Source organism: Procambarus clarkii, chromosome 15 (genome assembly GCF_040958095.1).
Source record: "Procambarus clarkii isolate CNS0578487 chromosome 15, FALCON_Pclarkii_2.0, whole genome shotgun sequence".
Lineage (NCBI taxonomy): Eukaryota > Metazoa > Arthropoda > Malacostraca > Decapoda > Cambaridae > Procambarus > Procambarus clarkii.
In genome coordinates, this window is record NC_091164.1 from 48,643,958 (window position 1) to 48,662,822 (window position 18,865).

Below are 18,865 nucleotides of genomic sequence, written 5' to 3' on the forward strand. Positions count from 1 at the left end.
ACCACATGAGGAACCAAGACCCTCATGTTCACGTGATTTCACCTCATGTTCACATAGCGGCCGTACTTTGTGAAGACGGGCTTCAGCTCCTGGTCCACGGTGTGCAACGCTTCCTCGCTGTCGTGCCGCTGTTGCGTCTCGCAGGACAGCAGGTGTACTTGTGTGGAGTGATGGTGACGATTTTATTCCTCTAATTCCTGCCTTTGGCAATAAAGAAGTTGGATTACAGACCTTTTCCCTGATAATGGTGAGGACATGTGTGAAATGGATTACTTTACAACATTTTATGATGAGCCGCTCATGGAATATATTGTACACCAAATGAACCTTCATGCGACTCATCTCATTGGAAAAGAGATAACAGAATATTCACGATTGCAGCGTTGGAAAAACACTACTATAGGTGAAATGTATGTATTTTTGGCAATATGTATGTTAATGAAACATTGTGTCAAACACGCTATCACAGATTATTGGAGCAAAGACCAGACTATTCCAACACCTTTCTTCGGGAAATATATGTCCCGAGACAGGTTTCAGATACTCCTCAGGTGTCTTCATTTTGCATTAATGAGGACCGGACAGAGGATGATAGACTTTGGAGAGTCAGGCACTATATGAATGAAGTGATTGGAAAGTTCAGAGATTTCTACGTACCAGCACAGAAGCTGGTGATTGACAACTCCCTTGTGCTTTTCAGAGGACGTGTTGCATTCAAGCAGTACATTCACTCCAAACGAAACAGATTTGGATTGAAATTCTTTGTTGTTTGTGACTGTGAAACAGGATACGTGTTACACACAATTCTGTATTCTGCTAGCGATGTAGACATTCTCGGTAACGACCAACATGGTTTCTCAAGTGGTGTGGTAAAGTCACTGATGACACCATGGATGAACAAGGGCCACATTTTATACACGGATAACTGCTATACAAGTCCCTTGCAAGCTAGGTTCTTGATTTAAAACAGAACTGGATTGTTTGGCACAGTAAAGCCAAGAAGAAGGGAAATGCCAGTGTTTGACAAACTTGAAGTTGGTGACTGCCAACTAAGAAAAGGTGATCAAATACACTCAGTTAGGTGGAAAGACAAGAGAGAAGTGAACTTGCTGACAACCGTTCATGATGGTGCAATGATGAACTGTGGCAAGGTGAACCAAGTAATGCAAGAACCAATAAGCCAGATTGTGTTCTTGACTATAATATCAACATGCATTTGGTTCATAAATCTGACATGATGGTGGGCACTGTCGAGTGAGTGGGGAAAACATTGAAGTGGACGGAAAAAGTGTTTTTCGATCTTGTTAACATAACCATGTTGAACAGCTATAATATGTATCTGGTGAAAACTGGACGTAAACCAAGTTTCCGTTCGTTTGCTTTTACACTTGGGACACAGTTATTAGCAAAGTTTGGCAAAGATGTTCCTGGCATACAAAGATCAATCATGAACGCAGTGTTGCAGTATGTTGCTGCACCCAGGCTCGCTCACACGGAGGGCTTTCAAGCACACAGACTAAAACATTTGCCACCAGCTGGAAAGCGTGCAATAGGCCAACGTGATTGCTTAGTTTGTAGAACAATAAGAGAGATCAGAAACGTAAACTTGTGCAAACATGGTGCGAAGCGTGTGCAGTCCCATTGTGTGCTGTCAACTGCTTCTACAACTACCACTCTCTCCAAGAATTCTAAATGTGCAATAATAGTGCAAAAACCTGTAAATAGTGTGTGCATGTGTGTAAATATAATAATAAACAATGTGAATACATATTATATTTGCATAATGGGAAAATATTTTTGTGTGCATGTGTATACTCAATGTATGCAACATTTATTACCATTGAACATGAAGTAACATTATATGTAACACAATTAGTGAATAATATTTGTGATAAAATACGCCTAGACACTGTAAATAATGCAGCAAAAATAAATTTGTGGCAATTCTGACTGTTTGAAGACTACGCGCAATGCCTCTGGGACGCACCTTGCATGAGCAAGCATGCAGGGTGTGACCTCATCGCTCATATTGTCGGCTCATTTATGTCATTTGTATGTACGATTAATTTTTCTCTCTCTCTCGAGGTCAGGGAACACAAGTTAACAGGTTAGGAAGAATTTTTTTTTTCTTTTTTGTTACACGCCTGTGGGTGACAAGGGACAAATAGCCCTTAGCAACAAACGGGTTAATACACTCAACATCACTGGGTCATGCCAATATGATTAATACACTCACCATCACTGGGTAATGACAATATGATTAATACACTCACCATCACTGAGTAATGACAATATGATTAATACACTCACCATCACTGGGTAATGACTATAATTAATACACTCGCTATCACTGGTAAATGACAACATCAACATTAATACACTAGTTAATGAAAATATCTTGATTAATACACTCACAATCACTGGTTATTGACATCAACATGATAAACACACACACACTTGTAGTACAGTAAGAATAAAATTGTCCTTACCATCATTAATGGGCAGAAGTTGTGTTTGCTATCGTCCTGGGTAGTTGAGCAGAGACTGGAAGCAGTATTACCTATTAAGGCAAAATAAAACAAATTTAAGGTTTCTATGACTAAATTTTCCCCACCAAAACATAGTAAATGTTTAGAATACATTAAATAATTTTGTTTAGGTATTGTGCTTTGAGCAAAAGTAAGGAGGGTGGGCAGGAGTAAGGCGGGTGGGCAGGAGTAAGGAGGGTGGGCAGGAGTAAGGAGGGTGGGCAGGAATAAGGAGGGGTGGGCAAGAGTAAGGAGGGTGGGCAAGAAAGGGGAAGGGGGTATGGGCAGGTTCTCGGCTGCCTCCCTTCCCTCTCTGACAGCCTACGTAATACAAACCACATGTATTAACCCTAAAGCTGCTACAGCCTGGACTGTAAAAGCTGGGGCTGGACAAAAAACCAGCGTTGAATGTAATGAAACGCCATTTTCTGGGTGAGTCCCGGAGGCTCCCCGGAGCTATCCCAGGCTGATATGCTAATGTCAGACTTTGGCATCAGTCATGTGTATGGAGTTCTTAGGCCTACCGGGGACCACGGCCAGAACCGGGCCCCCTCAGAGAGGCAAGGGGAGCAATGGCCTATAGAAGCCCCCGTGTAGTTGGAAGCATTCTATGTCTGCCATCGACCGGAACAGGCACCCAGAAAGGTAAGCGCCCCAAAACAAACCCCTATTCTGGTTAAAATTGCTACCTAATACCGAACTAGTGGATAGAACTCCCCAACCGAAAACAAGCAAATTAGTGTGACGTCACACACTGCCGCGCCGCTGTCTGCGCAGCTCCCCCCTCCCCGGGAGGGGGAAGGGGGAGCCCCAGACCCCCCGCGCCGGCTACCCACACCTCAGTTCTTGAGGCTGGATGTCAAAAACGCGAAAAACCGCCGACCGGAGGGAGGGAGGGATGCCGGGGAGCCTCCGGGACTCACCCAGAAAATGGCGTTTCATTACATTCAACGCTGGTTTTCTGGGGGGAGCCCCGTCGGCTCCCCGGAGCTAACTACCCACAGACAGAAAAAGAGGGACTTACCCGGGAGGCGGTCGTCGCTCACCCCTCAACTCGAAGCCGAGACAACTGGCTGCAACCGCCGACCCAAAGCAACACAGGCCCGACGAGGGCCAGGGACATTCACAAGGTAACGAGCAGCCAGGACCCTGTTCAACCGCCAAAATCCCCGCGCCCGAATATCAGACCAAGACATATTCCCAAAGACGGCAGCAAGAGCCGCGAACTTACGAACGTCATGGGCACGGGGATAGACCGCAGGCTGGCTAGACCTAATAACCCTGCGGACGACCTGAGAGACCCGAACCCGCGAACAGGGAAGAAGGGAAACCGGATCAACCCACAGCGCATCCCCGGACACAGAAGCTGTGGCGCGCAAATAACGGCGAAGCGCCGCAACCGGACACAAAACATGATGCACCCCCGGCCTGACCAACCAAGCATCAACCACCCATGGACCCCTCCGGAACGCAGCAGTCTCATTCTTCGCCAGAAAAGAAGGAGACGGCTGCAAACGAACAAAACTATCACCACGACCAAAAGAGCAGAAACCCCTGCGCCGGAGGAGAGCATGAAGCTCCCCTACCCGACCCCCAGAGGCCAAAGCCAACAAGAAAAGTGCCTTGGAAAAACAATCCTGGACCAAAGGGGCCACAACGAAACGAGGAGATGAAAGGAAAGCGAGCACTCTGTCCAAAGACCAGGACGGCTCAGGCGACGCATGAGCAGGCCGGAGGTGAAACAATGCACGAGACAGCTTGCGAAACGGCGCAGACGTAACATCGATACCGAAAGCAAGCTGAAGCGGCTCCGCCAGCGCCGCACGATACGAAGCGACAGTGTTAGGCATAAGATGACGGTCCTGAAACAACCACGAGAGGAAGGACAAGACCACCCGAACAGACAAGGAGCTAACACGACGAAGACGCAAAAAGAAACGGAAGGACCGCCAGGAAACTTCATACTGCCGCCGAGAAGAAGCCCTCAGGTGGGACACCAACAAGGAGGCCACCTGATCACCATAGAGATGATGATAGACTCGAGTCAAAAAAACCATACGCGAAGACTCGAGGAGAAGATCGAACCAGCTACGTGACGTACCGGCCCGATCTGCTGAAAGAGGCGGAGCCGCGGGAAAACCCTCGGGTTCGGACACCGAGCAACCAGCGCCTGAAACCAAGGCTGGGCCGGCCACCAAGGGGCCAGAAGGACAACTCTCCCCCGGTAAGTCTCTAAGCGAGTCAGGACCTGGAGCAACAGCCGAACCGGGGGAAAGAGGTACAGGAACCCCCACCTCGACCAGTCGAGCCGAAAGGCATCGACCCCGACGGCCTCGCAATCGGGGAAGGGCGCCGCATAAACGGGAAGACGCCGCGACCACGCCGACGCGAAGAGGTCCACCTCGGGGCGCCCGAACGTCTGGCAAAGCCAACGGAAGGACTCGTCGTCGACCGTCCACTCCGTGGAGAGGGGAACGAAGCGAGACAGGGCGTCGGCCAAGACGTTGGACACGCCCCGTACGTGAACCGCCAGGAGAGCCAAACCACGAGAACTCAGCAGACGAGTCACCCGAAGCGACCAACCCCAAAGAGACAAGGACCGCATCGAACCCCCGCGGTTCAGGCAATGAACCACCGGAGAGCAGTCCGAATGGAGCCGAATCGTCGATCCGCGGGCCACCCGAATCCTCCCCAGAGCAAACCACACTGCCGCGAACTCCCGCACCGTACTGTGAGCTCGACGGAAGGACGGATCCCAACGCCCCTGGCCGGCCTGATGAGCACTGGTCACAAAACCCCAGCCGAGAGACGACGCATCCGTGTACACATCGAGCGAGGGCTCGGGTAGGCGCCAAGGCACTGAACCCCGAAAAACCCGAAGAGGAAGCCGGTGACGCAGCAACCGACGCAAGTCCCCCGGGGGTCGAACTCTGCGATCGCGAGAGAGGCGGAAGGGGGAACCCCGAAGGAACCAGAACAGCCGTCGAAGCCAAACCCGACCCGGCGGGTAGACCACCATCGCGAAGTTCAGGCTCCCGCACAGCCCCTCGAGCAACCGCCGGGTGACCCGAGGGCCCTCCAGAAACAGACGAAGGCGGGACCGCAGCCGCAGGAGAGACTCCGGAGGGAGAGACAAGGAGGCGGTCCGAGAGTCCCACACGAGACCCAGCCAAGTCCGAACCTGAGAGGGAACCAGATGGGACTTCCTCCAGTTCACCAAGAACCCGAACCCGGCGAGCTGGGAAAGAACCAAATCCCTGGCTAGCAAGCAAGCTGACTGGCTGGGAGCCCAAACCAGCCAGTCGTCGAGGTAGGCCAACACCCGAACACCTAGGAGACGCAAACGAGCCACCACAACCCGTGTAAGGCGTGTGAACACGCGAGGTGCCAGGTTCAACCCGAACGGGAGACAACGAAAGCGGTAACTCAGACGCCCCACTACAAAACCGAGCCAGTCCCTGAACCGCGGATGAATCGGGACATGCCAATAAGCGTCCCGGAGGTCCAGGGACACCATCCAAGCACCCGGCTCCAAGAGGAGCCGAACCTGAGACAGCGTAGTCATCCGAAAGGAGGGGCAATGAACCCAGGGGTTCAGACGGGACAAGTCCAGAATGAACCGCAGGTCCGCACAGTCCCGTTTCGGAACCGGAAACAGACGGGAAACCCATCTGAGGGACGACGTCGTTTCGACGACGCCCAAGCGTACCCACTCCAAGACGACTCGACAGAGCGCAGGGGAAGAAGCCTGCCCCGCCAGCCCCGACCCCCCAAAGGGGGGAGGGGCCACCCAACGCCACCGCAGGCCGCGAGACACGACCCGAAAGGCCCACGAATCGTGGGACCAGGCGCGGGCGAACAGCGCAAGCCGCCCCCCCATCGCCCCGTCAAAGGGGCAAACCGCGAAAGGGCCGGCGACCCTTACGAGACCCAGAACCCCGCACAGCGCGAACACCGCGCCGACCAGACGAGGGAGGGTCCGCAGGAGGAGCCAACCCCAAACCTGACACCAGAGGCCTACCACGACGAGAGGAACCCCGAGCCCTGGCACGACCTTTCCGGGAAGACCCACCCCGGGACCCCCGGAAAACCAACAAGTCCGACATCGGACGACAAGCCGCCGACGCAGCCTGAATAAACTGCGCCACGGCCGACTCCCCAAACAGGAGAGGACAAAAAGGTGAAGAACGCCTAAGAGCCAGAGCCCAAGCAGATTCCACGGAGGAACCCAGCACCGCCTGCCGACACGCGAGACGGGAAGCATAGAACAGGGAAACCGCATCCCGCAAAATCGGCGTGAACAGCTTCAACAAGGCAGCCGACGAACGCGCAGCCGAGGACAAGGTGCCGGACCCCGGGACGGACCCAAGCGTCCCCACATCCTCCACGAGCCAATCCGAAGACAGCTCCAGGAGGGAAAAGAACCGCAAGGCCGAACACAAAAGGCCCCGAGCGCGCAAGTCCTCCGCCACGAGCGCCGCCGAAAGGGAGGGAACCTGCACATGGAGCTGAATAACGCCCACATCGCGGGGAAGGGCAGGGGCAAACAAGCACTCATTCAGGTACTCAAGTTCACCCCCCAGGAAAACCTGAAGCACCGTGGAAGCTTCCCGCCACTCCAGCGTGCGGGAACGACAGAAGGAATGCCAGGAATCCAGACCAAACAAGGGGCAGTCTGCTAGCCAGGACGACTCCGGAACCTCGTAACGGAGCCAGAAAGGGAACGAAGTCCCAAACCTGAACGTGGACGGATCCATTTCCGAGGCATAATCCGGGTCACGCAGGAGGTAAGCTGCAAAGGCCGCTCGCACCACACCAGGTTGGATGCGATAAGCCGAAAACCTCCGGAAGGACGGAACCGACGTACCTGGGGGAACACGGAACCGTCCCCGGGGAGGGGCCGACACCAAATCCAACTCGTACGCAGAGGGGGGGAAAGAAAACCCCACTCCTTGTAACAATAAGCCCCGCTCAGTGGGAAGAAAAACCCAGGCGGGGTCCAGCGGGGCCCAAGGCCCCCAAGTCAGCCCCTCCCCAGCCTCGAGGTCCGTCACCACAGGACCCGAGGCCGAGTCCTCTCCCCAAGCCCCGACCCCACAAGACAAGGACGGAGCAGCCGGAAAAGCTGGAGGAAGGGGGGCCCACTGGTCAGACCCTGAAGCTTCGGCCGGGAGACAAGACTCGAATGCCTCTGCCGCCCCCCCGGAAGGGGCAACCCCCGAAGCTGCCCGAGTCTCGAGATCAAGTAACCCCTGCTCCGACCCCGAAACCCTCAGACGCTTCGGGGCCGGAAGCAGGGGCGGGGGACCAGAACGAACAGAAGGGGAAGGACGAGGAGGTGCGGACTGAACCAGGATCGAAGCGACCCCCACCCCCAAGTCCGGGTCTCGAAAAGCAAAGCGGGGCAGCCCCGGGGCATCCGGGGAAGCAACCAACCGAGCGCGTTGCAACAGACGAAACCTAGACTGCAACGCACGTGCCGCCTGTACCCGAATAGAATCATCAGAGGATTGGGTAAATTGAGTCACAAGCAAGCAGCAACACTCACAGGACTCAGGGTCGAAAGTATCACCGACCCAACAGGCAGCGTGGCAGAGGCAAAAACAATGAGGGTCACCCTGAGACAAGGGGACCGAGCAACCCTCAAACTCGCACACAGCGAGTGGGGACTCCGGGGTCACATCCATCGGACCCACGCGCCCCCTAGGGGATTCCCAGGGTCCTGAGCGTTTACTTTAAGAGGACTCGCGCTCAGGTAGTCCCAGGCAGGGTGCTGCAAACCGGCGCCCAAAACTACCAAGCAAACTTCTAAAGCTGAACCCCAGGGACGTGTACACTCACGGGGACCTAGCAGGGGGCGCCACCGAGGAGAACAGTGGAAGGGCAAAAACAAACTGAATAAAATGATAGAACCCCCCACCAGGCAAAAACAAAAAGAAAAACAAAACCCCGCAAGAGGACAGCGAACCCCAAGGAACAGAGCCGGCCGCGATGTCGGGAAATACAAGCTGAGCAGCACCCTGCGCCCCTACCAGTGCAAACTGCCTCTTACCTGCCGGTAACAAGGGAGAACAGAACACCCAAGAGCCCAACAGGCGGCCGAAAAACCGAAAGGTAAAACGGACCAGCAGAGGCAGACCCCGAGGAGCCTGTGGAAGGCGGCCCCAAGCCCCAAGGGCAGTACTTACAGGGCACCTAGGGAAGGCAGCCCTAGGCGCATGCAGCCCGAGTACTGAAGATAACTCCTGGCTCTCGCACCCACAAAACTAACACCACACTCAAAGCACAGTGCAGTAGCGACACCGGAGCCAGAGCACACGACCATCGCCTATAGCATCAGCCTCAAGAACTAAGGTGTGGGTAGCCGGCGCGGGGGGTCTGGGGCTCCCCCTTCCCCCTCCCGGGGAGGGGGGAGCTGCGCAGACAGCGGCGCGGCAGTGTGTGACGTCACACTAATTTGCTTGTTTTCGGTTGGGGAGTTCTATCCACTAGTTCGGTATTAGGTAGCAATTTTAACCAGAATAGGGGTTTGTTTTGGGGCGCTTACCTTTCTGGGTGCCTGTTCCGGTCGATGGCAGACATAGAATGCTTCCAACTACACGGGGGCTTCTATAGGCCATTGCTCCCCTTGCCTCTCTGAGGGGGCCCGGTTCTGGCCGTGGTCCCCGGTAGGCCTAAGAACTCCATACACATGACTGATGCCAAAGTCTGACATTAGCATATCAGCCTGGGATAGCTCCGGGGAGCCGACGGGGCTCCCCCCAGAAAATATTTGAATTATGTGAAAATTAATATTAAATGTTAAACAAATCTCCAACTTATTGGCTTAAGCATCATGAAAGTTTCATTCAATATTTTCAGAAATGTATTTTAGACAATTTTGTTTAAAAAGGAGAACATTTTGTTGATAAGGAGAACAGCTCCTATTAACTGGAACTGAGGGATAATGCAGTAATAAAGAGATACAAGCACTTGACCAATGTACAAAGAAGAAGAATAGTAGCAAGAAGTGTCCACAAAGTGGATATGCAGTTGGTGTCTGTATAGCATTGCTGAGTAATACATCATAATACCAATAATAATGAATATGTTATCATGCTCTATTCTGTTAAATATCATAAAAATGCATTGCCTAATGTTAATATCTGTTACTTTCACCAATGTCCATTTTTTTTGTCGCCTTTGTTTATTTCATTTTGTTGTAACCTCTACATCCTGGAGAGTGCATACCCATCCCTAACTATGTCAAGATAGAATGAAATTGGTCACCAAATAAATCAGTCACAACTGGCAGAACTTGGGACTTTGATTTTTTTTGACTGAGTTTTTCACAGATTTCAAATTCTATTTTCTTTTTCTCTTTAGGCGGTTTTGATGATTAGGGACCAGATTAGGGCTTTATCACTTCTATAAAGTATACATTTTTATCCTCTAAATCATTATAATTTTCCCTATATTTAGTTTTTTGGGGGGTTATTTTTTCTTAACATCATTTCAACACATATTGACCTACAACTTTCACATATTCGAATACGAATGCCAAACAACGTTTATTAAAACATCTAAGTAAATTAATGAATTAGAACTACCTTATTCATTGTTGATAACTTCAACTTCAATTATCTCAAACTTTGAGTCAGCTTCAAAAAATACAGTTTCTGACTGATACCTGGTTGATGGGGTTCTGGGAGTTCTTCTACTCCCCCAAGTCCGGCCTGAGGCCAGGCTTGACTTGTGAACGTTTGATCCACCAGGCTGTTGCTTGTAGCGGCCCGCAGGCCCACATATCCAGTGAAGTGTTAAGTCTGCAGACACTAACAATGCTCTCTTCTGCCATGTGAGGGATTCTAATCATCTCATTGATTAGTCTTCCTCCAAAATAATCTTTCCTGCCTCTACTCTACACAGACGCCGTCTTGTTGAATCGGCTCTAATACACAATGTACCCAACATGAGCTTGAGTCCTGGCTTTGTTGCTGTGGACTCTTCCCTTTCACAGTATATACTCAAATGCTCTAATCTTTCTAACAAACGTGACCTTACATAAGCTTACCCTTTCCATTTACCTTTCTTTCTCTTTTTTCTCTCTTTTTTCTGTTCATTGTCTTCTCCTACATTCCCTTGCTTTCCTCTTCTCATTATTTTCTCCTTCTCTTTCGGTGGTTATAATAGGAACTGCCTCGTATGGGCCAATAGGCCCTCTACAGTTCCTACAACTAGCCCCTCTACTACACCTTACTTTGCTCCTCATCTCTCGTGCCTTTTTATTGCCTGTCTCTACTTCCTCATCACAATCGACTTGAGAATGGTCCAGGATGGACTGAAACGTCGTCGTCCCTTCACATTCTAGTGTGTGGTCTTGTCATCATCCACCACCGCCCGGACTGATTCTCACCATTTTTGCAAATAACGTTCACAGCTGTCTGTTCTACAATCCTATTAGAATGGATTTTTCACAGACCCTAAACGTTTGTAGTTATCAATTTTTTTCTAAATTTGACGCATAATTCAAATGCCACATTGACGATTTTTTTTACAGTAAACTAAACTGAAAACATATATTCTAAATCTATGAAAATGAAGATCATATACTATTCTGTGAGCAAAATAACACCAAATGAACAATTGGTGATAGTATATATTTTTGCAGCTGATCTCAAAATCTGAAGTATTCAATATTCAATTTTATAATTATTTTTTATTTTCGTATTTTTCAAGTTACGTTTGTGATCATTTAGACAAAGTTGCAGGATTTGCTAATATGCACAAAAAACTGGAAAGCATTAGAGCAAATTTGAGAAATTGAACTTTGCCATCAGGTCCTGTCGTATATGTATGCCATGCACAGCTGAAGGGTTAATACAGAACTGTACTGTATAAAATGCATAAAACTTCAAAACTAACAATATTTCTCTAATTATAACAATAATAATATTTTAAATAAAACAATTTGTAACAGTCAATATGTACATTAAATTTTCAGTATGCCTATAAAATAAGCACAAGTCATGTTAATGCGTTGGGCCTGGATGAGATGGCTGGCACCATGTGCTTCTCCTCTTCCTGGGGTAAAAACATCGGGTTCACGTGCAAAGGATTTTTGTGATAAATTTCAACAATTTTTACTGTTTGAACTCATTTAATCTGTCAAGATGTCTCAGAGCAGCATTCATGGTATTGAAGGTATAAACCAAAAGAGAAAACATTTGTCAATTGATCAGACAGTTGACTTCACAGAGAAAGTAGAGCGTGGATACTCTGTCACTCGACTTGCCCAAGAATTCAACATCGGTAAAACTACAATTTGTGATATAAAAAAGCAGAGGATAATATTAAGAAATTCTTTGCTCAAACTCATGCAATAGGCAACAGGAAAAATTGAGGCCTGCAAAGTATACGGATTTGGACTCGTCTGTATTTAAATGGTTTACACAGCATGGTGCGAAAGGAATTGCTGTTTCAGTTGATTCTATTAGAAATGCAGCTGAAAGACTTGCTGTAAAGTTAAACACAGACAATTTCAAGGCTAGCATTGAATGGGAATGTCGATTTAAAGAGAGGCATGGCATCATTAACAAGATTGTGCTCTAACGCAGATGGCAGTCACCGAACAAAGTATGCAATTGTTGGGAAATCTGCCAACCCAAAAGCATTGAAAAACTGCATGAACAGACTACCTGTCATCTACTACAACACAAAAAATGCCTGGTTCACACAGATTATTTTTGAGGATTGGTTCCAGAATGCCTTTTATAAATTAGTAAAAAAGCAGCAGATCAATGAGTATAGAATTCATCCTGCTGAGGTAAAGGTAATGCTGTTGACAGATAATGCCCCAGCTCACCCCATTGCTAAATTAACATCGCTTGATGGCAAAATAACATGTATGGCTTTACCATCAAACACTACATCTGTAATACAGCCCATGGATTAAGGGTTATCTATGCTCTCAAAAGGCTTTGTCTGGCTAATGTCCGAGGCTAATGCCTGAGCTATGAATTTAGACATTATGGAAGTTCTGCTCTCTGAGGAAGACGAGATACTTAACCACTGCACTGCGCAACGAGCTTGTAGGCGCTTGACGGGTGGTGCGTAACACACCTCAGGGATCTTATAGGTATAGCGTATGATTCAAAACTCCCGCAGCTACATGGGGTTCACATCAGCCTCCTCAGGGCTCTTATAAACAGACGTCATTTAAAAAAAAATCGTGGGCAACATTCCCGGGTGTAAGAGCCTCAATACTGAGTGAGCAACCAAGGCTGGCGCACGCAGCATGAGCTCACAGCACTGCTGTTCAGCTTGTGACCACAGCATTGCCAAATAATGTCAAAATATATATGTAACTGGTATTATTTAGCCATGATAGGACGATAATAGCAGGATTGTGGTGATAATTAGTGCTGTGCATAGTATCGTGGGAGGTGGAATTTTGGTGAGGGAGGGAGGGAATTGAGGTAGCGTCAGTGTGTGGCAGCCACTCTTGTTTTGCTCACCATACTAGCTTAGTGGTTCACTATGGTGAACACAAATGTAGATACATATATATAATGTGTGTGTATATAGTGTAATAAACAGCAACAGGAGTATATTGGGAGGAACCATTTTGGTGAGGGAGGTGGTATCGTACTCGTAGCATTGTCGTCTGCTGTGTGACTTGTCATGCAGTGTATGGTGGCCACTGTGCTGTTTGGACATAATACGAGTTTAGTTGTACGGTTATGGTGAATAAAACATGTTGATATTTATACATAATGTGTGTAAATAGTGTAATAAAAACAATAACAGTATGGTGGGAGGAGGAATGTTGGCGAGTAAGGTGTTGGAGAAGTGAGGGAGGGCTGGTTGGGTGTGGCTGCTCAATCTTGTTTTTTGGGCTCACCATACCAACTTAGTGGTTCGTTATGGTGAACACATATGTAGATGGTTATATACAATGTGTGTATATAGTGTAATAACAGCAAAAACACTGTTTGATCGTAGAATATAATATACACCTTACATCTTGTATAATCTATGATTGAACAACTGACCACTATCGTACCTTCCTCATAGCAAACATGGACATAACACCACCAGAAAGCAAGAAACTCTCATTTAGGCTACACAGTGAATCAGCTTTAGGCAATCTCTCAAATGCACTTCACAATATTAACTGGGAATCTGAATTCAAGAATACACAGGATATAAACTCATTAACCACTGCACTGCGCAAAGCGCCTTTAGGCGCTCAGAGAGTTGTGCTTTTTGTTTTTTAATTTGGCTATATTTTAATGTTTTTTAATGTTTTCATTACTATTTGTGTTTTGAAATGGAAATAGTTGACTTTGGAAACATTTTGACATTAAATTTACCTGAACATTTGTAAAAATAACAAAAATATGTCCTTGACAATTGCACCAAGACGTTTTTGCCGAAAATAGGTGAGCAGTGCAAGGGTTAACTAACCTCTTTCTCTCCAAAACTCTAAACTTCTTCAATACTCACTGTCCCCTCCTTATCAAACAAGTAACTGACAAAAGAATAAACAATCCGTGGCTCACAAGTGGCATACTCAAATCAATCAACAAAAAACTTGAATATGAAAAGAAATCTAGGATTGGCCTAGTTACAAAGGAAGTAGTTAAAAGGTACTCATCAGTGCTTACCAGTATCATAAGAAAAGCTAAACTTTCATATTATGAGAATAGATTCAAAGAAGCAAAAGGCAACATGAAAAACACATGGAAAACCATCTCTAATATCCTAGGAACAAAAGGACACTCCCACAACCAGATAATACTCTCTAAGGATAGCTACACAGTGTCAACTGATTTAAAAATGGCAAATGAATTTAATAGCTTCTTTTCATCGGTTGGTGCTAACCTTGCCAGTAAAATCCCACAGACTCAGACACATATCAATACATATCTTTCAGGCAGCTATACAAACTATCTTCTCCTTTCACCAGTCAGCCCGACAGATGTTGTGTCCATCATACACTCACTAAAAACCAAAGCTGGGAACATCAGTGAAATCCCATCCACTGTATACAAGAGCGCCTCCCATGCCCTTGCGCCACCCATAGCTCTGTTGTTCAACAAATCCCTAGTGTCATACCTTCCCTGATATCCTTAAAAAAGCAAGAGTAACACCAGTTCATAAAGGAGGCAATCCGGCAGACATAAACAATTATAGACCAATATCAAACCTACCCATACTATCAAAAATATTTGAAAAAAATATCTACAAACAGCTCTACTCCTACCTCGTAAAATTTGACATACTCAGCCCCCGTCAGTTTGGTTTCTGCTCCCAAAAAGAGTACCAACAATGCAATTATTAGTCTCCTTGATATAATTTACTCAGCCCTTGACAAAAATGAGTTTCCGATTGGACTCTTCATTGACCTGAGAAAGGCCTTTGATACTGTTAATCACAACTACCTCTTACGTAAACTCCATCATTATGGTGTAACGGGGGGTGGGGGAAATAGCTCTCTTTAGTCCATTAGTTCACCCCCCAGTTAGTCAACTATTCTAGAGTTCCCCCCAGAGTTTCTACTGCAACCTCTCTTGTTCAACACCTTGTAACCCAGGTATTTGATTACCTAGGTGCTACAACTACAAGGCACCGTAACTTGATCAGCTACCCACAAACTCCAGAGAAACTCCAGAACCATTTCACTGCCACAATCGTATACGAGAACCAATAGGGAAGAAATGGATAATGAAGTAATGAGTGAGGGTTTGGGATGAGAGAGGTAGGGAGGTGGGAGGAGCAAGGAGGGTTGTCAGTTGAAAGGGAGAGTTTGGAGAGGGGCGGAGGGAGAAGAGAGAGATTGTACAGAGATGAGTGGAGGTAGAGGTAGAAGGGTAGGTAGGTAGGTAGAAGTACAAAAGTAGACAGTAGTAGTAGTAGTGCTGCCACCATCCATTCTAGACAGTACATACATGACAAGGAATGGAGCTTGTCTGTATCAAAAGATGTTATTAGCATAAGTCAACTGGAATCATGTTCCAGGCAAGATTCTTTAATCCCATAGTCTCAAGAGTACTCTACACTTTAGTCTGCATATTGTATCCAAAAATCCCAAATCTAGGAACAATTAAAATCAGATTAAAAGTAAGTGAATTTCTCAATAAATTCATCAAGTATATTTAAAAGGATAGATATCATAATTCAAGCAAACAAACTGAAGGTTCACTATTAAATTACAAAGTGAGCCACTACCCAAGAATTTGAGACCATTACCACTGTCTGCCCCTGCTAGTCACACAACACTATTAAACACGACTAAGTCACCTTCCATGTTCAACTCACCAAGTGTCTGCCAATAGCTGGATAGAGAGGGAGGGGGGGGGACTGTAGTTGACAGGAACAGTCCCGCCCCGTCCGGCTGACAGCCTCCCTGGCTATGCTGTCCTCTGTTCTGCTCTGCTGGCTGTTCTCCTATTGCTTATCCTCCCGAATCTACAGCTCTTCAAGTGTATATTGGGAAACCTAGTAGCTAACTCTGCCCACAAGTAGATAGCCCCAGGCACTCTACCAAGCCACACCTAAAACTGGCGGCTTGTTTGAAGGCTATCAGGCTACAATTATCAGATTAGCAGAAGCAAGGTGAAATTTGCTTGAGCTGACCTCAGGTCAACTTGAGGTCATTAACGCTTAGAGGTGTGAGTTTCAGGCCGACTGAATATATATATATATATATATATATATATATATATATATATATATATATATATATATATATATATATATATATATATATACAGTGGTATCTCCCATAACGAATTTAATCCGTTCCATGTTCGTCATGTGAAACGGACGTCATACAAAACGAGAGTCCCCCATGTAACCAGTGTGATGCACTGTGTTTATTGTGAAATTTCCCTAGTGTGCATGACATCAAATGTTCCCCAAAATATAATTTTTCTTTGTAAAATGATAAATTACCGTCCCTGAACATGTCTATGTAAAAATAATTACCAAATTCCACTTACTTTGGCTGTGAGGGCGTGGACAAGGTGCGCTGTGACGTCATCAGGGGCTGGTCGCCCGTGTGTGAAGCTCCCAGACACGGTCGCGCAGGCCATTCAAGCACCGCGTGTTGCCACAAATATATTTTCAAATATTTTTCCTATGCATTTCCAATGCGGTTTTATTTGTTTCTTTTATCGTATATGATGCATATTTGTGACCTTTACAATATGTATACAGTAGAATGTTCATAATTTTCCATGAAACTGTGATACATGTGTCAGTAATGTGTCCACAATAAATGTTTATTGTCACAATATTATGTGGTAAAAATGCACTAATATTACAATATGTACAGTTTCACATACTATTTACACAGTAACACACTGTATTACACACTCAGTACTTTGGAGGTGCGTAATAGTCAACGAAGTAGTCAATGGTACACAGCGCGACTTTGCTCTCCTTGCACCAGCTACAGATAGATTTTTGTTTCCTGTTTCATCGTTCTGTGTGCTTGCAAATAATGCACTCGCGTGCACCCTTGGCTTTAGTACTTGTAGGTGGTATATAGCCAAGCTTGTAAAGCATAAGGTAGTATTGAAACGATTATAGGAAAAGCTCAATTTGTAAGGTAGTCTTGAAAAGATCGCTTTGTAAGGTCCCACACAGGAAGAGATTCAGCTAGCCTCAAAGAGTGTCCATCAGTCAGGAAGAGATTCAGCTAGCCTCAAAGAGTGTCCATCAGTCAGGAAAAGATTCAGGTATTCTTAAAAATATCAATAAACACCACCACCATGGAAGCCGCTAACACTGTTCATCTATGCTACTTGTATCAGATGCATCATCACTGAACGCAGAAAACGATTCATCTATGTATCATCTATATACATTAGAGATGGCAAGGGTGGGGCTCAGAGCTACACCTGGATACGCTCGCTGTATCATCCTCATAGGTGCTGTATCACAGGCATCCGACCGTTGTGTTAAGCCCTTATTGCGCCTAGCTTCACCAATGTTATGACCCTTATGTTCTTCAAACAATAGGGTCTGAATTGCACTGACTGAGTACAGTCTTTCAACACCGTGTGGGACAGGTGTTTGAGAGCCAGAGGCACGTGTGCTACAAATGGTTGCTCACGCACTACTAACCCAGCCAGCAGCCCTTGTCTTTCATATTCGTTATAGCAAAAGGTTCGTTCAGTGTTTGTTGGGTAGGCTGCTCCATTATGACAATCTTTCTTTGTTTCAAATGTGTTCCATTTGTTTTGTATTTATCACTTACGTCTCAATAATGGAGCAGCCTACCCGACAAACACTGAACGAACCTTTATGACATTTGTCCATTTTTCAAATTGTTTCAACAGTTCTTTTATTTTTCGTTTTTTTTTTTTTTAAGAAACATGGAGCAGTCGACCTGTAGACCACCGAACGAACATTTTTGACATTTGTACTGGTTTTCAAAATTCTTCATATTTTTTATTATTTACGTTTTTTGTATGTAAGAAACATGGAGCAGCCTACCTGCCGACCACCGAACGAACCTTTTGCTATAAGACAAATGAAAAATAAATATTGAACACATTTGAAGAAAGGAAAATGTCATAATGGTTTATTCAGTGTATGTAAGGTAGGCTTCTCCATTATTGAGACGTAAATGACAAATAAAAAACAAATGGAACACATTTGAAACAAAGAAAGATTGTTATAATGGAGCAGCCTACCTGCCGAACACCGAACGAACTTTTTTGACATTTGTTGTATATCAGATATTTCATTTCTTTTTTCCTACAAAAACGTCAATGCTTTGCAACATCTCAGCAGTCACCCTTTTATATCCCAGCATCATTAGCATCTTTAAACAAGAACAACATAATTTATGTGCATCGTCGGAGGCGTCTAAGAATGTGCAAGCAGCAGCGCGACCCCACCATGTGGTGTTGACGTTACTCAAACCAGCGTTCGTCATACGGGACGATTTGACGCCGATCGGGCCGTTCGTTACCCAAAATATTCGTCTTTTGGGGCAATCGTTATGCGAGGTACCACTGTATATATAAAATACAACAAAACAAAACACCTTTACGGTGTTACAATGGAATCCAAGGCCATGCCCTGGACTATATCCAATCCTATCATAGTGATAGACACCAATGTGTAGCCATTAATGATATAACCTCTCCCACTCTACCAATAACCGTTGGAGTGCCACAGGGCAGCATCTTGGGACCTCTCCTATTTCTTATATACAGTACATCAATGATCTGCCTAATGTCTCTAACATTCTGAAACCTATATTGTTTGCTGATCATACTACCCTCATCTATTCTAACCCCAACCTACATACACTAAATAATGTTGTTAATAATGAACTA

General features: G+C 46.4%; 1 protein-coding gene and 1 long non-coding RNA gene across 2 annotated transcripts in view; both read right to left on the bottom strand.

The window, feature by feature from the left end:
- Positions 1-18,865, bottom strand: part of LOC138365094 (tripartite motif-containing protein 59-like) — a 91,120-nt gene that overhangs the window by 58,521 nt on the left and 13,734 nt on the right. Inside the window, exon 2 of the mRNA XM_069325205.1 lies at positions 2,490-2,560. Coding sequence (XP_069181306.1) covers positions 2,490-2,495 — 6 coding nt within the window. The 5' untranslated portion in view covers positions 2,496-2,560. The remainder of the gene's footprint in view (positions 1-2,489; positions 2,561-18,865) is intronic.
- LOC138364947 (uncharacterized) lies at positions 17,837-18,545 on the bottom strand. Its single transcript, XR_011228639.1, has 2 exons — positions 18,235-18,545; positions 17,837-18,034 (listed from the first exon to the last, which is right to left on the bottom strand). It is a non-coding gene; the product is annotated as an uncharacterized lncRNA (long non-coding RNA).